Genomic DNA, 19,434 nt, shown 5'->3' with positions numbered 1-19,434 from the left:
AAGCAAGTTCGCTAGGAATAACGTCCAGTGAAAGGTCTGAATATTTTCTGCGTGCTGAGTTAATTCACCCAGATGCTAACAAAAACAGTGGTGCTGACATCGGGGGGACCACAATCTAATCAATGTCTACCTGACAGTCTTACTCCATCTGTTTTGGGGGCATTGGCCATAAGATGGGCTGGAATGCAATCATTATCTTGATAAGACATGAGGGTATGGTTATTAAACACATACCAGTTACTTCTATAGGAGTTTTACCTGCATTGTGACAGATACAAATTGACAAAATATTATTTTTATTCTTCCTTGTGTTTTATACAGAGACTATTATTGATAGATTCGGGCCTCTTGAGCCACTTGCATAAATCATGGGCCAAACCAAATGACTTTCACTGGGTACAACTGTTCAGTGTGCAAAGGAACCAAGCTTACTTAAAGAAACCTACTTTGAACATCCTTTTTTCTCACTTACATATCTTTTGCACCTAGAGAGCTGGAGTAACTAAAAATAACTCTATATGTAGAAGGAAAAAGGATCTCATCTCATGAAGTTTTATATATATTAAATAGGATCATGGAAATATGGCATTTCTGCATGTTTTTCTACCCAACGTGTACCAGCAAATGCCTTCATATACAACAAGGACTGGTATGCTGTTCCTATGACTTTTGGAAAAGATAATGTGTAAGTGCAAAAATGATCATATAGCTTTCCACTTACACATCCCGAAAGTATGGACTCTTTATGCCCCTGAAGTCCTGGCTGGCAGGAGTAAAGCACTAGGAATGCAGTGTGGGTCATTCTGTGCCTCCCGATACATTCCTGAAATACACTGCGTTAGACACAAGTCAGGAACCCACATTTGTTATTTGTATTTCCATTCCCTCACTTCGAGAAATCTTAAAAACGGAAGAAAAGAATGTAAAATATGTATTCAGGGAATCATCATTTGCTTTATTGAAGGAAAACCGTTTTTAATATGAACTCCTGCAGAAATCCTCACCTAGAGAATTTCTGTAATACGTAAAAACAAAGTGTTTTTGTTAACGCGTAAGAGAACATTTTAGAAACAATTTGTCTGGCACTCTGCACTTCACGAAATGCAGTACCCATCCACTGGGGGCCACACCGAAGTAATCAATTGTAATTGTCACCGGAAATCCTTACGAAACTCCGGAAACATCTGAAAAACACTTGAGTAACAACTTGAAGGATGATCAAACAGCTCACAGGGACAATTTTAAAAATACACCTTCTTTAGCCGCGTAATATAACCTATCTTAATAATATCCCATCATCACTGTTAGAACTTTTTTTTTTTAAAGATTTTATTTAACAGATCACAAGCAGGCAAAGAGGCAGGCAGAGAGAGGAAGGGAAGCAGGCTCCCTGCTGAGCAGAGAGCCCGATGCAGAGAGCCCGATGTGGGGCTCGATGTGGGGCTCAATCCCAGGACCCTGAGATCATGACCTGAGCCGAAGGCAGAGGCTTAACCCACTGAGCCACCCAGGCACCCCACTGTTAGGACTTTTACATTAGATATATAAATGCTAAAACTTGAGGGGACAGCATCCTCTAGGTGGACTGCATTCTAAGTGGAGCAAAATATTCCTGGCATAGTAACACATGCAACTCCATTTCACTGAACAGTTCGCCTATAGGGAATATGCAAAGATGGGAATACTGAAAAAGAAAATATCAACAATAACAAAGATACCAACTATCTAAATGGGAGGAAGCCTTTGATCAAGTCAGGGAATCTTCTACTGTTGTCTCGACTCTAGAATCACCTCTAGTGAATGAGTCTGTATTACTTTTATATCATTTTAAAGATCTGATTTCATATTATAAGAGAGTAGTCTAATTCCCTCTTATGTCCATATCAAGTAGACAGTTGAATTAAAAAAAAAATCAAAATGAAGATTCCATCAGATTTTATCCTCTACTCTTAGGAGAAGTTTGAGGGTGCTTTCCCAGGGAATTGCAACTTATAAAAATTCTCTTAACTCCATCGCCAGCATCAAAGCCAGCCGAATCCAGTGCTGGAGAGTCTGGATAACCCTAGTGCAGAGGACACGTCGGAGACTAAACTGAGTTTCACCAGAAAAACTGCACAGCGTCTGTGCTGTTCCAATATCGAGAATTAACACACATTAATTTGGCGCTGGTTGCGTAAAAGCTTCTGGCATTTCCTTCAGCACTTAAACTCATTTTCAGAGAATGGACTGCTGTAAAAGAATGCAGGCTCATTAGGAGTTTATTTCCTCAAAATGCTGAAGGATAGCAAGTTTCTTCTGTGAGGGATCAGAAAAACCACATTTATTTCCTTAGCGGGTGGAAGAAAACATCCCAAAGCTTTTTGGTTTTGAGCAAGCATCACAGGCTGGGAAAGGAAGGATTTCATCTTGTTGTCACACCCTGCCTTACCTCCTTTCAAGGCGGCCTGTGTTTTCTTTCCACAGAGCGAAATTTTAAAAGGAGCAGAAGCCAAATGCTTAAAATGAATGATCAACTTACGATTCGTCTGAATCTATTCTTCCATGCTGCTCTGCTTAAAAATAGCATCATAAATGCACATCTGCAAAGACCATGCAGCCCCCCTTTCCTGAATTGTACAAATTATTAGAGTCGTTGACAAAAGATTTTTTTTTGTTTAGGGGTTGGTCTGGGCACTCTCTTTGGCAGACTGCCACTTTTCTCGCAGTAGAAATATTGCTTGTAGAAAGCCACATTGTACTGAACAGCTGTTCTGCTAAAACATTGAGCTAGCAACCCAAGAAATGACTGACTTCACATATGAAGCAAAACTGTTCCCTCCCTTTGTGCTCATTTAAATGAAAGTACAAAACATTTTCTTCCACGCCGTCTAGTCTTCCCTCCCAATGATGGGCTTTGCTGGGGTGTGTGCGTGCAGGGAGCCAAGGGAAGCAAGGAACTCTCCCATCACTGCTCCAGTGGTGTGCCTGAACTTTGGCCATTCTACTGCGAGGCTCCCGGGATGGCTGCTTCTCATCTGTTCTGACCCTTTCTATATTCTTGCCTCCAATGCCGAATGATTTTCTGAAAAACTCAATCCATGAGGATCGTGAGATTTAAAAACATACCTCATTCCAGCCTTTCTTCCATCTCTGTGAAATGCTAAGATTCTAAAGAAAAGGTACTAGAAGATGGTATTTGATTAAGCTCTTGGCTTTGAGTGTGGTATGTGATTGATGCTCCTAGTTGTTTGAAATTATCATCAGATAATAGCAGTACACACAAGTACTTGTGTGCCATTTGGGTATTCTGTTTAAAATACTCTTCTGAAAAGAAAAACCTTCATAAGCTTACTTGACATCTCAGCGACCAGAATTCTCATTAAATGTCACCATGTTTATGGCAGAAACTATATTTATGCATAACAGATTATCCAACATTTTGCTTCAACCTCTCTCAACCTGAATAACACCTTGCCTTATTATTCTGTGAGCATGTGTGTCACTCTTGCTCGATTATAAACTCCTAGAGGGTTCAGCTTCTTTTCCTCTTTGTCTTCTATACACAGCCTGGGGAGTCTCGAGTACTCGAGTACTCAGAGCAGGAACAGATTAAGCAAAATGACAGAGAAAAGGGACTCATTCCTGGTCTCTAATGACAACAACAATGAAATGGTACCCTAAAACCTAAGGATTTATATAATATAATAAGATTATATCCTATAACACCAAAACACTGAGGGAAGTATCGATTATACCCATTGCTTCAGTGAATCAACCTTTCATTTCAGATACAGCCTATTTTAAGAATGCTTTTGTCTTTTTATCTCAATGAAATATCCACATATTAAAAATTTATCTCAACTTTTCGATCTCATTATTTTAAGCATTAGCTTAACATTAAGTTGCCTTAATGTGCCCAAGACCCCTGTGTACTTTAACCAACATTCTAATTTTCCTCTTCTCTGTCATAGGATACAAGTCAAGACTTCTGACATGTTAGAATCTCCAAGTGTATTTTTAAATAAATGCCACATATTGACCATCTCTTCCTCCTGATTAACACCATTTCGGAAACACAACCTTACCAAGCAAAACAAAACAAAAACACAAGTTAGTTCTGACATGATAAAAATCCTAAAAAGAAATCCTAACATGCCTTTTTTTGTTTCTAAACTTAAGCCTCCAATAAAATCTAGGCTCACTGCCATGTAAGACCAGCTGAATTCTGAAGTCCAACTACCCCCTCTTCTAGGCAAACAGAGGCCAAAGAACTGTTACTTTTCATAGTCACAGAGATTTGAACCTGGAAGCGTGCAACTGCACTGACCAACAGCATACTCTTAGTAAGGCTCTGAAGACACACTGAAATGATGGAGATTATCAGTTTCCATTGCATTCACACATTTTACTGATCTTGTTGACCTTGTATACATGCACTGTACCTTTGTTATAGGTTGTCAGAATTCCCTGAAAGAGTCCCTCTCTCTCATCTCTGCGAACTTTTCCAGCAGTATTTATGGCAAACCATGTAATGACTCACACAAGAAAGCTTCAGTCTGGCTGCCTGCTGGATGTAAATCACACAGCAGCACATGCTGAACAACTTGAACCAGATTGTTCTGCAACTTTGGGAGTTCAGCGTCCATAGGAGAGACAATGAAGGGTGCATTAGGTTGGGCTCAACTAAGAAAACATCACTGTACTGCTTTACAAAAGGTCCTCTGTATACCCAGAGTGAGGCTTACCTGCATCTACATCTTCATTTTCCATCAGAGCTAGCTAGAACATACTGCATTTTACACATTTTGTTATGCCATCTTCATGTCTCTTTTCAAAATAGAAAATGATAGCAATTTCGCTTTTATGCTAAAATTCTTGTAAAAACCTGGATACTATTCATCTATTTTTATTGAAGAAAGCCAATATTTTAAAGTATTTATATAAAACCCAAACTGTGTACACAGTCTGTTTTCATCATCAGTGCTGATATTCAACACAGCCTTATTTCCCAAACTGTAAAATTATATATGAGTGATGTGCTTTAATTACAAAACACTACTGAAAAATATATTTTTAAGTTTCTGTAGTGCGTTGGGAAGTGAGTATGATCAACTCACGAATTTTAATTTCCTCTACTTCTTGGTACAGTAGTATTCACCCTTTGAGCACTCACTCAACACCCTGTGATTGACAGGTTGAAGGGACAATGGCAGAAGAATATTTGCTAATGACTATGCTTTAGTACTTAGTAACCTGTTCACTTTAGTAAGTAGTCAAAAAAAGATGCTTCTGTAGCCTAGTCGTATTTTTCCATTTTAGGAATGTGGTTTTAGAGATAGGTTCAATTCTACCTGCAAATAACGAATTCAGCTTTAAGTCCAATCTTATCCATTCCAATGTTCAGAGTAACATTGGATTTCTTATAGTCAAATCCCAAATATCTTATTTCTAATGATTTCTCTCCTAATGGTTATAGCCATACCATACCTTAAGCCCCCAGGTGAATCAGAAAGATACATAATATATTATGTGGGGAAATCAATCCAAACAATTATTTAACTGAACTGGCCAGTTGTTTGATTAGTTAAGTCAAAATGGCCGAACAACAGTCCCATGTAGACAAAGCTTTAATCATGTTTCTCTTTAATAAGATCCTTCATCTATAGAAGACACTGAATAGCCCCAGTTTGATCATTTGCTATATTCATTTGAGGAACCAGGCCAAAATAATAAGCCAGACCAAGCCAATGACTTAGTAGGACTGTATGCTTAGTTTTCTAGCCATATGCACAATGCAGAGAACTATGTATATATATATCTATATGTATAGTTATATAAGCATACAGTTATACATATATAACTATATATATATATATATATGAACACAAGAACACACATTAGCTCTGAAGATAAAAACAAAAACAGATTTTTCAGAAAGCACATTCCGCACCATATATTTTCATCAATACAATTTTAAAACAAACACAAGGCTCAACCCTTTACTATTAGTAAAATGCTGCTTACCACGTAGGTTCTTTAAAAAGTCCCTAACTCCCTTCCAGTTCTAAAGCTCTTCACAGGACTTGGCAAACTATAGCATGCAGGTGAAATCCAGACTGCTGTCTGTCTCTATACAACCCGTAAACTAAGAATTTAAGAAAAAAAAAAAAGATTAAATGGTTAAAAAAAACTCTTGAGATTTCATGGCTTGTCCTAATTAGAGAGTTCAGCATTCTCAAATAAAGTTTTATTGAAATACGGGCATACTCAGCTGGACCCGGACAGTCTGTGGCTGCTCTTGCCCTCTAACAGCGGAGCTGAGTAAGAGACTCCATGGCCCACAAAGGCTAAAGCATTTACTCTCTGGTCCTTTCCAGAACACATTTCCTGACCCTCATCCTAGAATCTGTTAACTAGGTTCTGTCTTGGCTTTCTAACTTCCCCTTTTGGGTGATCTTTGGGCAGAGTGGAAAGACTAGACAATTTAATACTAGTTGTAACTTCCAGCGAAGAAAGGGGAAGCGGGGACAATAGCCAGGGTGTACCACTGTGCTCCCGTGACTCCTCATTAACGGGAACAGGTTGTTTATAAATTTTTTAAGAAAACTGTGTAAACAGCTTAATCAATTCTCTTTCTTCCATATCCTGATTGCAGTTGTCGGTTAATCACATTTCTTAAGTAATACGAACAGTAACAAAGCCCTAGAGAAGGGTAAGCTGATGAACACTCAAGGGGGACCAGGTGAAAAAGCAGGAACCTGGGACAGAACAAGTTTCCATTTGGGAAGCGATCTGTTTTTCTTGTGTTTCTACTGTTAGAGTACATTATAGTGCTTTAAAGAAAAGAAAAACGAACCTTTTTAGTTTAGAATAATTTTAGATACACAGAACAGTACCAAAGTTAGGACAGAGAGTTCCAATATGCCTTTCACGCAGACTCCCCTAATTTCAGCATCTAATGCCTGAAATGATTTTTTTTTCATTGAATTATGACTCCTTTGCCTTTGACTAGCCTCAAAATCTTTTGTGAATTGGAACACAGTACCATTAGATCTAAAAAGGGCTGGTCTCTACACATAAACCCTGTATGTGCACTTATGTTCATCTGCAATACAAGTGAGGAAGGGGATGCTTACGGACAGCTGGTGACCTATGCTGACCTGAGAAAGGAAATGCTCTCTATTATGGAGGAAAAGGTGCTGAATTGGAATTCCAGAGGTCCAAATCCTAGTTCCAAGTCTTCTATTGACTTTATATCACTGAAGTTCTTTATCAGTTTTCTCAACATGACAGCAGGGGGACTGAAACAGATGATCTGTACAATTTTTAAGCCCCAAATTCTTTTGGCCTTCTTCTCCTACTGGGGCACTGACATTTGCTGACATATTATGGACCCAGGAAGGATGTGAAAAGCTGCAGTCAATCAGTATTCAAAGCCACATTCGTTTTACAGGTGGAGGTCACCACATGTTTATTAAGGTACAGCCAAGAGTTATGCACAGTATCTAGAAAGCTGTTTCTGAAAATTAAAGCCATAGTACAATTTCAATCATATAAAGCAGTCAGAGGTGACTCCTTCTTTGCTATCCCCATGAAATATTGTGATCTGCAGAGCCCTGAAACTATATATTGTGCTTTGCAAGAGGTGATAGGGCTAACAAAAACACGTTCAAGAAGTCCAGCCCTAAAGAACAGGGCACATAAACTTCAAAGTCCTAAGTAAGTGAGTACAATGTAGTAGAAGGCAATGCCAGACTAAAATATTACATTACGAGAACTGGTAGACTTCTTAAAATAAGTTGAATGTGACATGGAATGTAAGGGTGTCCCCCAGGATTTTTGCCAAGAGTATAAAGCAAATAAGAAACATACAAAGTTTTACATTCATATTTTGTCTCTATCATATATTTGGCACTTCATTTATTTACTTTAAACTTTCACTGCATGCTGTTTTATTTTCCTTTTTGTATTTATAATGATTTCACGTATGCAAATCTTGACAATCAGCAGATAAAATCTGTAAAGAGATGGATCTATAGCATGTATTTTTGAACCCAAAGCACCAGGGAGACGCGATATCTTCCTGTAAAGGGCAATTAAATAGAAGAGAAGGAAGAACAGAAATACTAGCAGAATAGGAGCTGTTAGAGCATGTGGCTTTTGAAATTACTAAACAACAGCTTTAAAACCCCCAAGGGCCTCAACAGAAGCTAATTTGAGACAATAAGTGTTACATCCTTTCTAAAAAATTGGGGTTTGGGATTAGAGAGTCAGTAATCACTCAGAGCAACTTACAAAGAAAAATTCATAGGAGAAACTGAGGACTGTTCATCTAATTTTATCAAAAGCTCTCATCTTCCTTCTTTCTTCCTTCCCTCCTTCCCTTCCACTTTTATTTCTCAATAAATGGTAAATGCTTCCAAAGCCAGGACTATGCCTTATACTTTCTCTATATGCCCCCAGAACAGCCAACAGAGGACTCGGAGGACCCAGAGAAAATACTCAACTGCCGGTTGAATAAACTTGAATTTATACACCCAAGACATGGGTTTCTTGAGACTATGGTTTTAACTGTCAACTCCCTAGCTTGTACCTGAGGGAAAAGGTTGGCAGGAGAAGACAGCTCCTCACAAGCCGGGGGTACCACCCCTCCTAGCTCCTACTCAATATACTGTTTATCTTCCCTTTGGTTTCACACTATTCCCATCATTCTCCCTCCATTTTTCTGCTGCCGTTTCTTTTTTACTCTTTTCTTTCTTCACCCCAGCCTATGAGTTTAGACCCACCCGCAGTTCTCAACGGCGATTTTCAGCTCACTATGCCAAGACAGAATGTGGTACTATATAATTTAATTTAAAAACATGGTTAAATACTTCCTTTCCTGGGCCCCTTACATGGAGATATGGACATGGATAAGATGTCCCAGACTATTCCCTCAAATAGTCCACAGTCTAAAGATAGAGATAGGTATAGTAAGAAATGAATTATGGATTGATACTAAAGCAACAAAAGACTCTAACAGTAACCCATAGGAACAAATGATTAATGTTCTGGGGAAGGAGAGAAGATTTAGGCAAGGAAGTGACGTGTGAGCTGGGTTTTTAAGGAAGAACAAGGATCCAACAAAACTAGAAGGCAAGGGACATTCTGGTTAGTTGACGGGATGTACAAAGGTACAAACATGTGGTGTGAGGTATTCAGTATTGCTAGGGACAAAGAGGAGGCAGCAGATAGAGGGACAGACTACTGAATCTTGATGCAGAATGCAAAAGTACTTGTGCACTCTTTCAGCCACATTTCCAAAAAGTCTCCGCAAAAAACTCTGGAAGAAGTCTTCTGTTTTTTGCTCATCCCCTTACACCTTTGCCTTCACCATGAAAAGAGCCTCTCCCACACCTCTACTGTCTCCTGACAGGGGAGACCAGAGCTGACCTCTGAGGAAGGAGGCAAGCCCAGCCAGAGCTGTGGAAAGAAGTAAAGCAGCCAGCTCAGCTCAGACTCCATGCGCCCACCCCAGAATGATCCAGAGCAACCCGAGGAGTCAAAGCCTTGCAGCCTGTACAAGCTGATGGCTCACTGCCCTGGCAATGGCTGACTAGCTCACAAGAGTATTGGTATTTATTGGTATTTAAGAGTATTCTCGGCCATCACGCTCCCAACCAGGCTTCCCCGGAATCAGCATTTGGAGTTGGAGGCAGCTCTGTATACGCACCAGTGCCAGGCGCACTGAAGGTAATGATAAACAGCCCAACTCTGACAGGGGCATGAGGTGGAGAACCAGCAGTGCCTTTCCGAGCTTTGTGCCGAAGGTGGACCAGGGTTCCCCTTGTAGAGAGGGGAGTTTTCCCAAGAAAATGCAGAATTGTAGAGAATTACAGTCTCAGAGAAGTACTCAGCCACCATCACGTCCACATTTGTCAGAAAGCCCTTCGTGCCCAGGCTCAGACTCAGAGATGGCAATCCTGGGAACCATGGCAACATAAACAAGGCTTTTCTCTCATGACGTAAATAAAATCAAGTAAAAGGCCAGTTCTTCCACGGACTTCCTTCAAAAGTCCTAAGTTCACTAGAGAGATCAAAAAGGACAACATGTCATTTAAAATGCTTCTTAGAAGCATACCTAAGAAAAGACAATTATATCCCATCATATTTCTGTATAGTAGTAAAATCTGGCACTTGTTACTGAAATAAACAGGAATGAACATTGGCAGCTCTGGATCTGGATGGCCCTATTTCCACTGGATGCCACCCCTGACTTTGAAGATTTTATGTATGTATGTATGTATGTATGTATGTATTTGAGAGAGAGAGAGAGAGAGCGCACACAAATTGGGGGAGGAACAGAGGGAAAGGGAGAAGCCGACTCCATACTGAGCACAGAGCCTGATGCAGGAGCTGATCTCAGGACCCTGAGATCATGACCCGAGCTGAAACCAAGATTCGGACACTGAATCGAAAGAGCCACTGAGGTGCCCCATGGTGCCACCCCTGACTTCAGACTGGGTTAAGTGAAACCGAAGACTAAAGCAGGGACTTGGGCCCCCAGTCTCCTGAAGGTGGCAGATGCAAGAAAACAAACCAAGTAAGAATCAAGCCAGTCTTTTATCCTGCTCTGCTACCCCTGTGGGGAAGCTTTTCTTCAGAACCTAAGGGTTTAGTCTGCGTGCCACCATTTTCCTGAGTAGAAAGAAAGAATAGGACAGGCTGGAGTACACGTCGTGCGGAAATTGCATTTTACATGTTTTTGTTTTGTTTTGTTTTGAATAATGAGGATGAGGACACTTGCCCCCAAGTATGAATGTCAGTGGTTAGAAGTAAATGTGTGTCATCACACTGTAAAATGCCCGAACAGGAACTGGAAGAGCTCTGAGCTGCTCGGACCAGGAAAAACAATGAGGCAGACAGTCTTGGATTCTCTACCTTCTCCGGAAACAGAACCATTTTTATAAAATGTTATCTAAGCTGCGGAACCGTGAATACAGTAGTAATTCAGCATTACTGTAAGATGTCCTGTACCCAGTTGCTACACAGGAGTGTTTTAAACAGATTCCTTAGACATGATTGCTCAAGTACCAGCCTGGTCTTTGGCTACAGACAGATCATGCATTCCTTAAATAAAGCCCTGCAGGTCTCTCCCCTCAGAAATATCTACCACTTCCAGGGCACCGGGGTGGCTCAGCTAGTTAAGCGTCTGCCTTTGGCTCAGGTCATGATCCCAGGGTTCTGGGATCAAGCCCCATATCGGGCTCTCTGCTCAGGGGAGAGCCTGCTTCTCCCTCTCCCTCTGCCTGCCCCTCTGCCTGCTTGTGGTATCTTTCAAACAAAAAAATAAAATCTTTAAAAAAAATTATAGCTCTCATTAAAAAACAATAGAAAAGAAATATCTACCACTTCCTTCACAATATGTACCTTACATAGTAAAGGAAAATTCTGTGGAAATATTAAAGTTCTTCCCTAATGTGTTCAGTCAATTTTAATCAGTTGTCTTGCAATATTTTTCAACGGATTCCTTCGAAAGGCTAAAAATGTCTTATATTTTACACATCGTAGCATTGTTGCCTGTCACACACATACACAATTTGTTGTTTAAAAGCTGCGATGTTTAAATTGAAATAAAACTTGTGCTTACAGTGGTAAATATTCCTGGATTAATAGAGTTGTAGCAGATATACACCAAAAATTGACTGAAGTCTGTGATATTAAAAAGACAGAAAATTTATCTAGTTTTAGCAAATGTCAAATCAGCAGCTATTGCTTTTAAGATTAATAAAAGATATAATGGTTTCTAGATAGCCTCTAAATAGAGATTACTATGAATGGAGAAGTGATTTACCAACAGTCACCACAATGAGATTTCTTTAAAGGTTACAATCATCAGTTATTTAGCTGAAACACTGCTGAGAATGCCTGGTCATTTCTTGAATAATGCATAATGTTCATTGTAGATTTGATCTGTATTATAACAATACAGATATTTCTAAAATAATGGAAAAAACTATCTGTTACTTTCCAATTGCTTAACATATCATTTCCATGAAGTAATTGACTCAGGACACATTACACACTGTCACCTGAGTGTTCTTTCTGCAAGCATAACTTGTAATAATCTATACACAATGGGCATCACAAAACAAACTCATCAACCTTTATAGACTTTTAAGAAAAGATGTGATGAATCCAGGGCAGAATGAAGGACCTTTCTGAAGCAGTAAATTAAAATGATTAAGTTTCTATATAGTTGTGTGGGACAAATTTAAATTCAAGCTTTGAAATTTAATTATTAACACGAACAATTCATCACATTAAAAAAAAAAAAAAAACATTGCCTACATCGTGTAAGTACTTTTCATATAAATTTCCAAATGCCTTTAGGTTTATTCAAGAGACTGCTTGGAGAAGCACCAAGTATAATGTCTATCGTTTTATTGTTGGATTATGAACTACATTTCATATGATGCTGCAGGCTATTTATATAAGCTTGTTTATCCACATGAACTTCTTCAAGGGCACAACACTGAAGACCTTAATAAATTAAAATGAATTTCTTTTGATGTTGTTTCATGAATGTTTGATCAGAATGAGTAACAGGTTTGCATTAAAGAATGGGAGGACAGCAATAAAATATACATAGATTGTACAGCAGAAACGGCTTACAGAAAGTGCCCGCTGCATTCCTAGCAACTTTATGGAGAGCCATGGTCAACGGGAGAGAGTCACTGTGCTTACACCTTCACCATCACCTGTTTATAGCAGTGGGAGGACACATGAATCAAATGGGATGCTCTGCTATCATCTGCATGGAATTTGCAAAATAATCAAATCTGGTATCTCCTTCCAGCCTCCTAAATACCCATCTCAACCTTCCCATTTCTCACTGATATCACCATGTCCTTCCATTAGACGGAAATGTCCATGCCAGCAGAGACCATATTTTATCTTTTGTATCCATCTTTAGCATCAATACTTACAGAGCCTAATTGATTGAAGTCCACAAAGTAAAAATGATTTATCAGTCCTAGCCAGAAGCTGTGAGAATCCTGACCTGGAATGTTCGGTGAAGGGGATGCAAATCAAGTATCATTTCTAGAAACAATACGATGTGATCGAGCACCAGGCAGAAAGGCAAGACAATGGATTTTCATTTTAAATCTAATACTTGGCCTTAAACGGTTTCTAGATCATTTCCCTCATCTGTAAATGAGGGCATGGTTCTACATGAGCTAGAAATTTACATGTCTTAGAGGTCAGAATTCTGAAAGTTAGTAGGGTTGTCACCTCACAGAAGAATAGACAGACCATGGAACCATTTTTCGACTTTGGTAAATGCCACTACTTATCAACTGCCAACTCCTTTAAATAAAAAAAAAAAAAAAAACGGAAATAAAGCGCAACTGTATTAAACAGGGTAAGCCAAACCCAGTCCCTCAATCGATGCATTTCCAAGTGAGATCCAAGGATCTACTTTGCACCTTCTGTGACTTCTGACCTGTCTGTTACTCCTACATCTTGTATGGTTTGAAATAAACATGATGACAGTCTACTGAATAAACTCTTACAAACACAACACACTTACTAAGATGATACTCACACCTTTAGCTTGGGAAAATCTGCTACAACTTTATCATCTGGAACATACATTACCAACTTGACATCTGTATCTTTAATGGCAGAAGGATTGTACAAGGACAGCATCAGTGTACCTCAACTAATTCATACTTTGCTACCTTATACCAACATCCTGCCCTGAAGAGCTGACTCTGTTGTATGTTCTTGTCAACCTCTCAGTGTCATTCTGCTCTAGAGCAAGAATCTGTGAACTATGGCTTGTGGGCCAAGTCTGGCGGCAGCTGCCTGTGTTAAGTATGGTTTTATGGGAACACAGCCACACCCTGTTTTTACATACTGTCCATGGTTGATTTCATGCTACACCGGCAGTGTTGAGAGACTCTCAAAGCCTACAACAGTTCTGAGATAGCCCATTACAGAAAATGTTTGCCCTGTTCTAGAGGAAAACAACGTGTCACAATTTAAATTCTAATTTTCTTTCTCTCCTAAGCCTAAAGAACAAAGTTTGTAAGTACCCATGTAGAGATATGAACAGATTCACACATGCATATATATGTGATTATACCCCTTAGCCCTCAATTATAAATAGTCACTGCTTTTGATCCTTCATTTTAATTTGAATCCTCTAAGAGTTTTACAGCTCCCCACCCGAACCCCTTTCTCCAACAGCCAGGAGTACAGGACTTCAATGGTTGTTGTCAAGGTGTAACCACTTAACTAAAGCACCTTAATCCTTTCCCCAGAGTTGCCTACAATTTTGCCAAATGTCCAGCTTTGTGCCCACCAAGGGTCTAGATGCACAAGAAATGAGCAGGTCCCTTAAGTCTAATGCCCTGAATAACACACTCTTAAAGGTAGGAAAATTAATGGTCAATGCCACATACACATCAATAAACACGTGCATGCATAGTCATATGCTAAACATGCTATAAATTATTAGAAGTTTCACTAACAAAAGAAAATACCTCTCTTATGTATCAGAGTGAAGAAAGCCTAAAAGCCTTTAACTAATGAGTTTTAACAATGACTGCACCAAGGATTTGGAGGACAAATAAATGTTTATATTTAAGCACTTTTTAGGCAATATGTATAGAGACTTGAAACATTAATACATGAATTATTTATCAGCCAATAAAATCATTATTCAAAATACCCACTACAATTGGAGTCTGCGCTCTTCCTCTCCTTGGTTACTACATACAGGAAATATTAGTTCCACCCTCTAACAAATATTCTCATAGTCCACCCATCAACAATAATTTGCATGTATTAGCATAACACAAATTAAACCCAAGAAGCACTTCAATGTAAGTCATCTCATTCTCATTTCTCTGAAACCTTACATAAAGTGATAGAATATTTTAGGCTGACAGACTTTTGGAAAATAAAAAAGAAATAGAAGAGGTTTATTTCACCTTCACATGGTGTCTTTCTCATGCAGAGTTCAGATTTCCACATTTGTATCCCTTTAAAGGATTTGATATGCAGGAAAAGAAGAAAGGACGATGGTAAACATTTCATCTTAGAGACACCTACAGACCACCATATTCCAGAATAAACAGGGGCTTAAAGCTTACCTTTGACTGATGTGTTAGGTGGAGGGCCTTCCATTCGCAAGTTCCATGGAGGGTCCCCTTGGTTAGCAAAGTCCCTCATTTTCAGATAGCTAATTGTAAGTCGAATGATGGATGCCTTGTCCAGCTGGCTAGTGATGGCTGCAGGAAGAGGCAACAACTTGGCCAATTCATAGAACTCAAAATTTTCTTTTCCCCGGCGGGACCGAGCGGCATCTCGGGATTTCTCCTTTCTCAATGCTTGTAAACTGCAATCAAAGCAGTGAAAACATGTTCTTTAGAATATGTTCTTCTGACATCAGATAGGAACTGTTTTCTTTTTATGTCCTTTCTTTCCCCTGCAAAAATCTGCCAAAATCTTTATTCCAAACTCTAGGACCACAGTAAAATAAATTCTAGATCATGTCCCCTAAAACCACAAATTCTACCTCTGAACTTACATACCACAGACTTACGTGCAATGAATAAAATTAGTTTTTTTCCCTCTATTTGGTCATGCATTGAGACATATTCTGTGCTTCTAAGACCTAAGAGTTACAGATGAAGTTTGATGTTACCAGCTATAAGCAACTGGAAAGATGAGGCTAGTATTCATATACCTAGTCTCAGGATACTGATTTTGTTCTTTTAGCTGTTATCACTATGGGATCTTAAGCCATCAGAAGCACCCATTTTTAAAAATGTATTTCAATCATAATCTTGGGGAACAAAGGGTAAACATCACATTTTAGTTGTTGATTCTGTGAATTGTGTTCATGTCCTTCCAGTCCTCAATAAGGATCATGACCTTTAGTCAGATAAAGAAAACATCCCACTGAAAATGAAGATTTCAGTGCAGCTTTATAAATGCACTGGTAATTGGCTGATAAGAGAAAACTTTAGTTCTTTACTAATGAATATACATTAGTAGATGGACAGATTCCCTAAGATACTTGAGAATAAAATACATTGCCCAGAAAAGTCAAACTTTAAGATAATATAAATTTAATGTCAAAAGATAAAGCCTTGTGTGGGTTATTAAAATTTATCAATGTTATAGACATATTACTTCACAGAAGATGCAACAGGTGGGATCCAGCATTTTCCTTAAACTATTCATGTGCATTTCTATTTGAAGTTTGTTCACATTGCTGAGGGCAGAATCTGGCTCACCTGAAGTTGTGTTTGAGTATCTGACAGAATTCCACCTATTCTGAATTTTTCTATGTCTGACAAGAAATAAAACCCAAATCAGACCCTGATGATAAGTAATTGGCCAATATTTACAATATCAAGTTGCTATTAAAATCATTCGTAAGGATCTATTTCTAAGTATCATTGCAAGGAACTCTGAAGGCATTTTAAAATCTTTGAATCTAGCTTTCTGGTTTCCCATTACAAAATAACAAGAAAGAGAGAAACAAGCAAGGAAGGAAGACCAGAGCAATAGATCAAAATGAGTTCAGCAATATGATTCCAATTTCAGTTAGTATAATATGAACAATAACACTTCATATTACATTATAGCATATCTGGTGTTTTTCATGGTAGAAACATTGTATTTATTGCAGATACTTAGAATATCTTTTTGAGTATCCACATAATTTAAGTAATGTCATCACACTCCGGTCAAATGCTTGCAAAGCCAATATCCCACCAGTTTCACTCTATTAATAAAATATTCTAGAGACACCTGGGTGGCTCAGTCAGTTAAGTGTCTCCCTTCGGCTCAGGTCATGACCCGTGGTCCTGGATTGATTCCTACATCAGGCTCCCTGCTCAGCAAGGAGTCTGCTTCTCCCTCTGCCTGCACCTACCCCCCTCCCCCCCGCTTGTACTCTTGAGCTCTTTCCGACTCTCCTTCTCTCTCATGTGCACCTCTCTCGTGTCATTGATGTCTCAAGTGTTAACCTCAGGCAGAAACATCACTGATTTACATGGAGAAAGCATGGTAATGCCATTAATTTCCCCAAATCCTGGATGACCTTCTTGCAATTTTATAAATAGTCAATCCTGACTTGTTGAAAATTATGTAAATAAAGTGAAAGATGCCTTAAAATCTGACAAGTTTGAGTAAAACCAGGATCTAAGGTTAACATCTTAGGATAAAAGATGTTACCCTCCCTTTATATAGTAAAGGCAATCTATCTAACACCATTTAGATCAGCTGTGCTGAAAGAACTATGGTCTTTGACATGTTTTCTGTACCCCTTGTAGAGTGCAGTGGTTCCAGTTCAGTGCTTTGCTCTCTTTGTGTTCCTGTAATCAAACAGTACTGCAAAAGGTAGGCTAAATGTACAATTTTTGTTGTTGTTGCTGTTCACTAAGTGACTATGATGGAGCTCTAGAGAAGAGGTTATAAACTCAAGGGCTCCCCAGGTTAAGGCAGGGAATGTCAATGAGTGAAGAGGCCTGATGGCCACTGTGGGGACCTGAAGGACAGGCAAAGGGACAGCATGCACAGTTCCAGCTGACTGCTGTTCTAGAGGAAAGCATACCTGCTATTGCCAGATTTCCAGTGTTGCTCTTTCTAAAGAACAAAATCTGAATTTTCATATGGCATTTCCAAGTTTATGTTATGTTTTAATTTTATTTTAACTAATTAAAGTTTTAAAAATAATACAAGCCTAATCAAACATGTCATTTGGTCAATAAATGAGCAGGGATGAATTTTACAGTCAGTTAAGAATTTGGGGCGCCAATTTTGAAGGTAGTTTTACATGGATATTACATGTAACCTTCCCTTGATACACGTAGCCCAAAGAAACTCAAATGGGTTCATTTGCCATCTAATTAATATTACCAACATTCATAGTAGGAATTTCTCTGTTTAAATGAAGCAAGTAGAATATTAGGCCATTATTCTGAAATTTATATTAATGCATAGGCTTATTAATACTTTAAGGGGGAAAAAAAATAAAACTAAATCTATAGGGAAGGAGGTAAGCAAAGCCCAAGATCACACAGAGCAATTCAATGGGCTCCAAAGGCTAGGTAGAGGAGAAATGGCTTCCTATTTCCACTCCAGGAAGGCAATAACATGGACACTAATTCCTCTGCACACCTTCCCTAACCAAACTCTTGGCTAACCTAACTCTGACACTTGATTTATCTAGAATACCCCCAAGTATGGGGCGCCTGGGTGACTCAGTGGATTAACTGTCTGTTTTTGGTTCCAGCTATGATCTTGGAGTCCTGGGATCAATCCCCATATTGGGCTCCCTGCTCAGTAGGGAGTCTGCTTCTCTCTCTGCCTCTCACCCCACTTTCTGTTCCCTTTCTCAAATAAACTTTAAAAATAAATAAACAAACCAACAAACCAGCAAACCACTGGGCAGCACTTACTTCATGTGTTCCTGACCGACCTTCTTGTTGCTTCACTCCTCTCCACCCCCAATTTTTTTTTTTTTTTAAATACTCTAAAACTGTGTGTTACCCGACTGGAGTAATTGTCTTGCCCACTATCTTATTAACGACGGTTTCCATGACTCCCCCATCACAACATTATACAGACACCACAGCTCAGAAGACTTTCAGAATAACAGTACTGTGTCTAAAATAAGTAGTAATTGGCTTTGAGGACAATAGCAATAAAATACAGTCAAAGGTTATAAAGGTTATAGAGAGACTGATAGAAGAGATTAAGCTAAAGACCTTAAGACAATGCCACAGATTGTGGATTAAGCTTATACCTGTTTTTGCGGAGTAGAGCCCACTTGTAATTAATACTCAAATTGAATTAAGAACTACATTAAAACTTAAAATAAATGGTATATTTGTCCATTCTGTCCTAAACCAAAAATTATCACTGTATTTGGAGAATACCAAAGAAAGAATGGAATGGTTGTACATGAATAAAATAATAAGTGCTGGGGTGCTTGGGTGGCTCAGCTGGTTAAGTGTCTGGCCCTTGGTTTTGGCTCAGATCATGATCTCATCAGACTTTTGGGAGGGAACCCTGGGACCCACTCCTGCTCCTCACGGAGTCTGCTTGAGTTTCTCCGTCTGTGCCCTCCCTCATTTGCACACACGCACTCTTTCTCTCTAAAATAAATAAAAGTATTTTAAAAAAATGTTATGGTGCTGCTCTTTGCCACATAAAAAGTGATTAACCCTCAGATCAACAATAAGTTACTCCTGGAGTCCAAACTCTCCATTGCTCTGATGTTCTTCCACTTAGTCTTTGGATAACTACAAAAAAGAGACTCTTCCTTACTCCTTGGCAGATCAAAATTTCAAATGTCTGATGACAGTATTTTCATCCTCATTAGTAGTTACCACCACCAACAAAACAACAAAGTCAACAATCTCAAAAGACACACACACATGTATTTTC

At 39.0% G+C, this 19,434-nt stretch overlaps 1 protein-coding gene across 3 annotated transcripts in view; it reads right to left on the bottom strand.

The window, feature by feature from the left end:
- NPAS3 (neuronal PAS domain protein 3) overlaps window positions 1-19,434 on the bottom strand; it is an 847,978-nt gene that overhangs the window by 564,060 nt on the left and 264,484 nt on the right. For all 3 annotated transcript variants that reach the window (XM_045067735.1, XM_045067737.1, XM_045067736.1), the window contains exon 2: window positions 15,123-15,367. In XM_045067735.1, the coding sequence (XP_044923670.1) occupies window positions 15,123-15,367 (245 nt within the window). The remainder of the gene's footprint in view (window positions 1-15,122; window positions 15,368-19,434) is intronic.

The sequence above is a fragment of the Mustela putorius genome, unplaced genomic scaffold (genome assembly GCF_011764305.1).
Source record: "Mustela putorius furo isolate JIRA1106 unplaced genomic scaffold, ASM1176430v1.1 tig00003898_pilon_pilon_pilon, whole genome shotgun sequence".
In the NCBI taxonomy this organism is placed as follows: domain Eukaryota; kingdom Metazoa; phylum Chordata; class Mammalia; order Carnivora; family Mustelidae; genus Mustela; species Mustela putorius.
The sequence above is the reverse complement of the archived record's forward strand: the minus strand, read 5'-3'. Positions and strand labels throughout refer to the sequence as shown.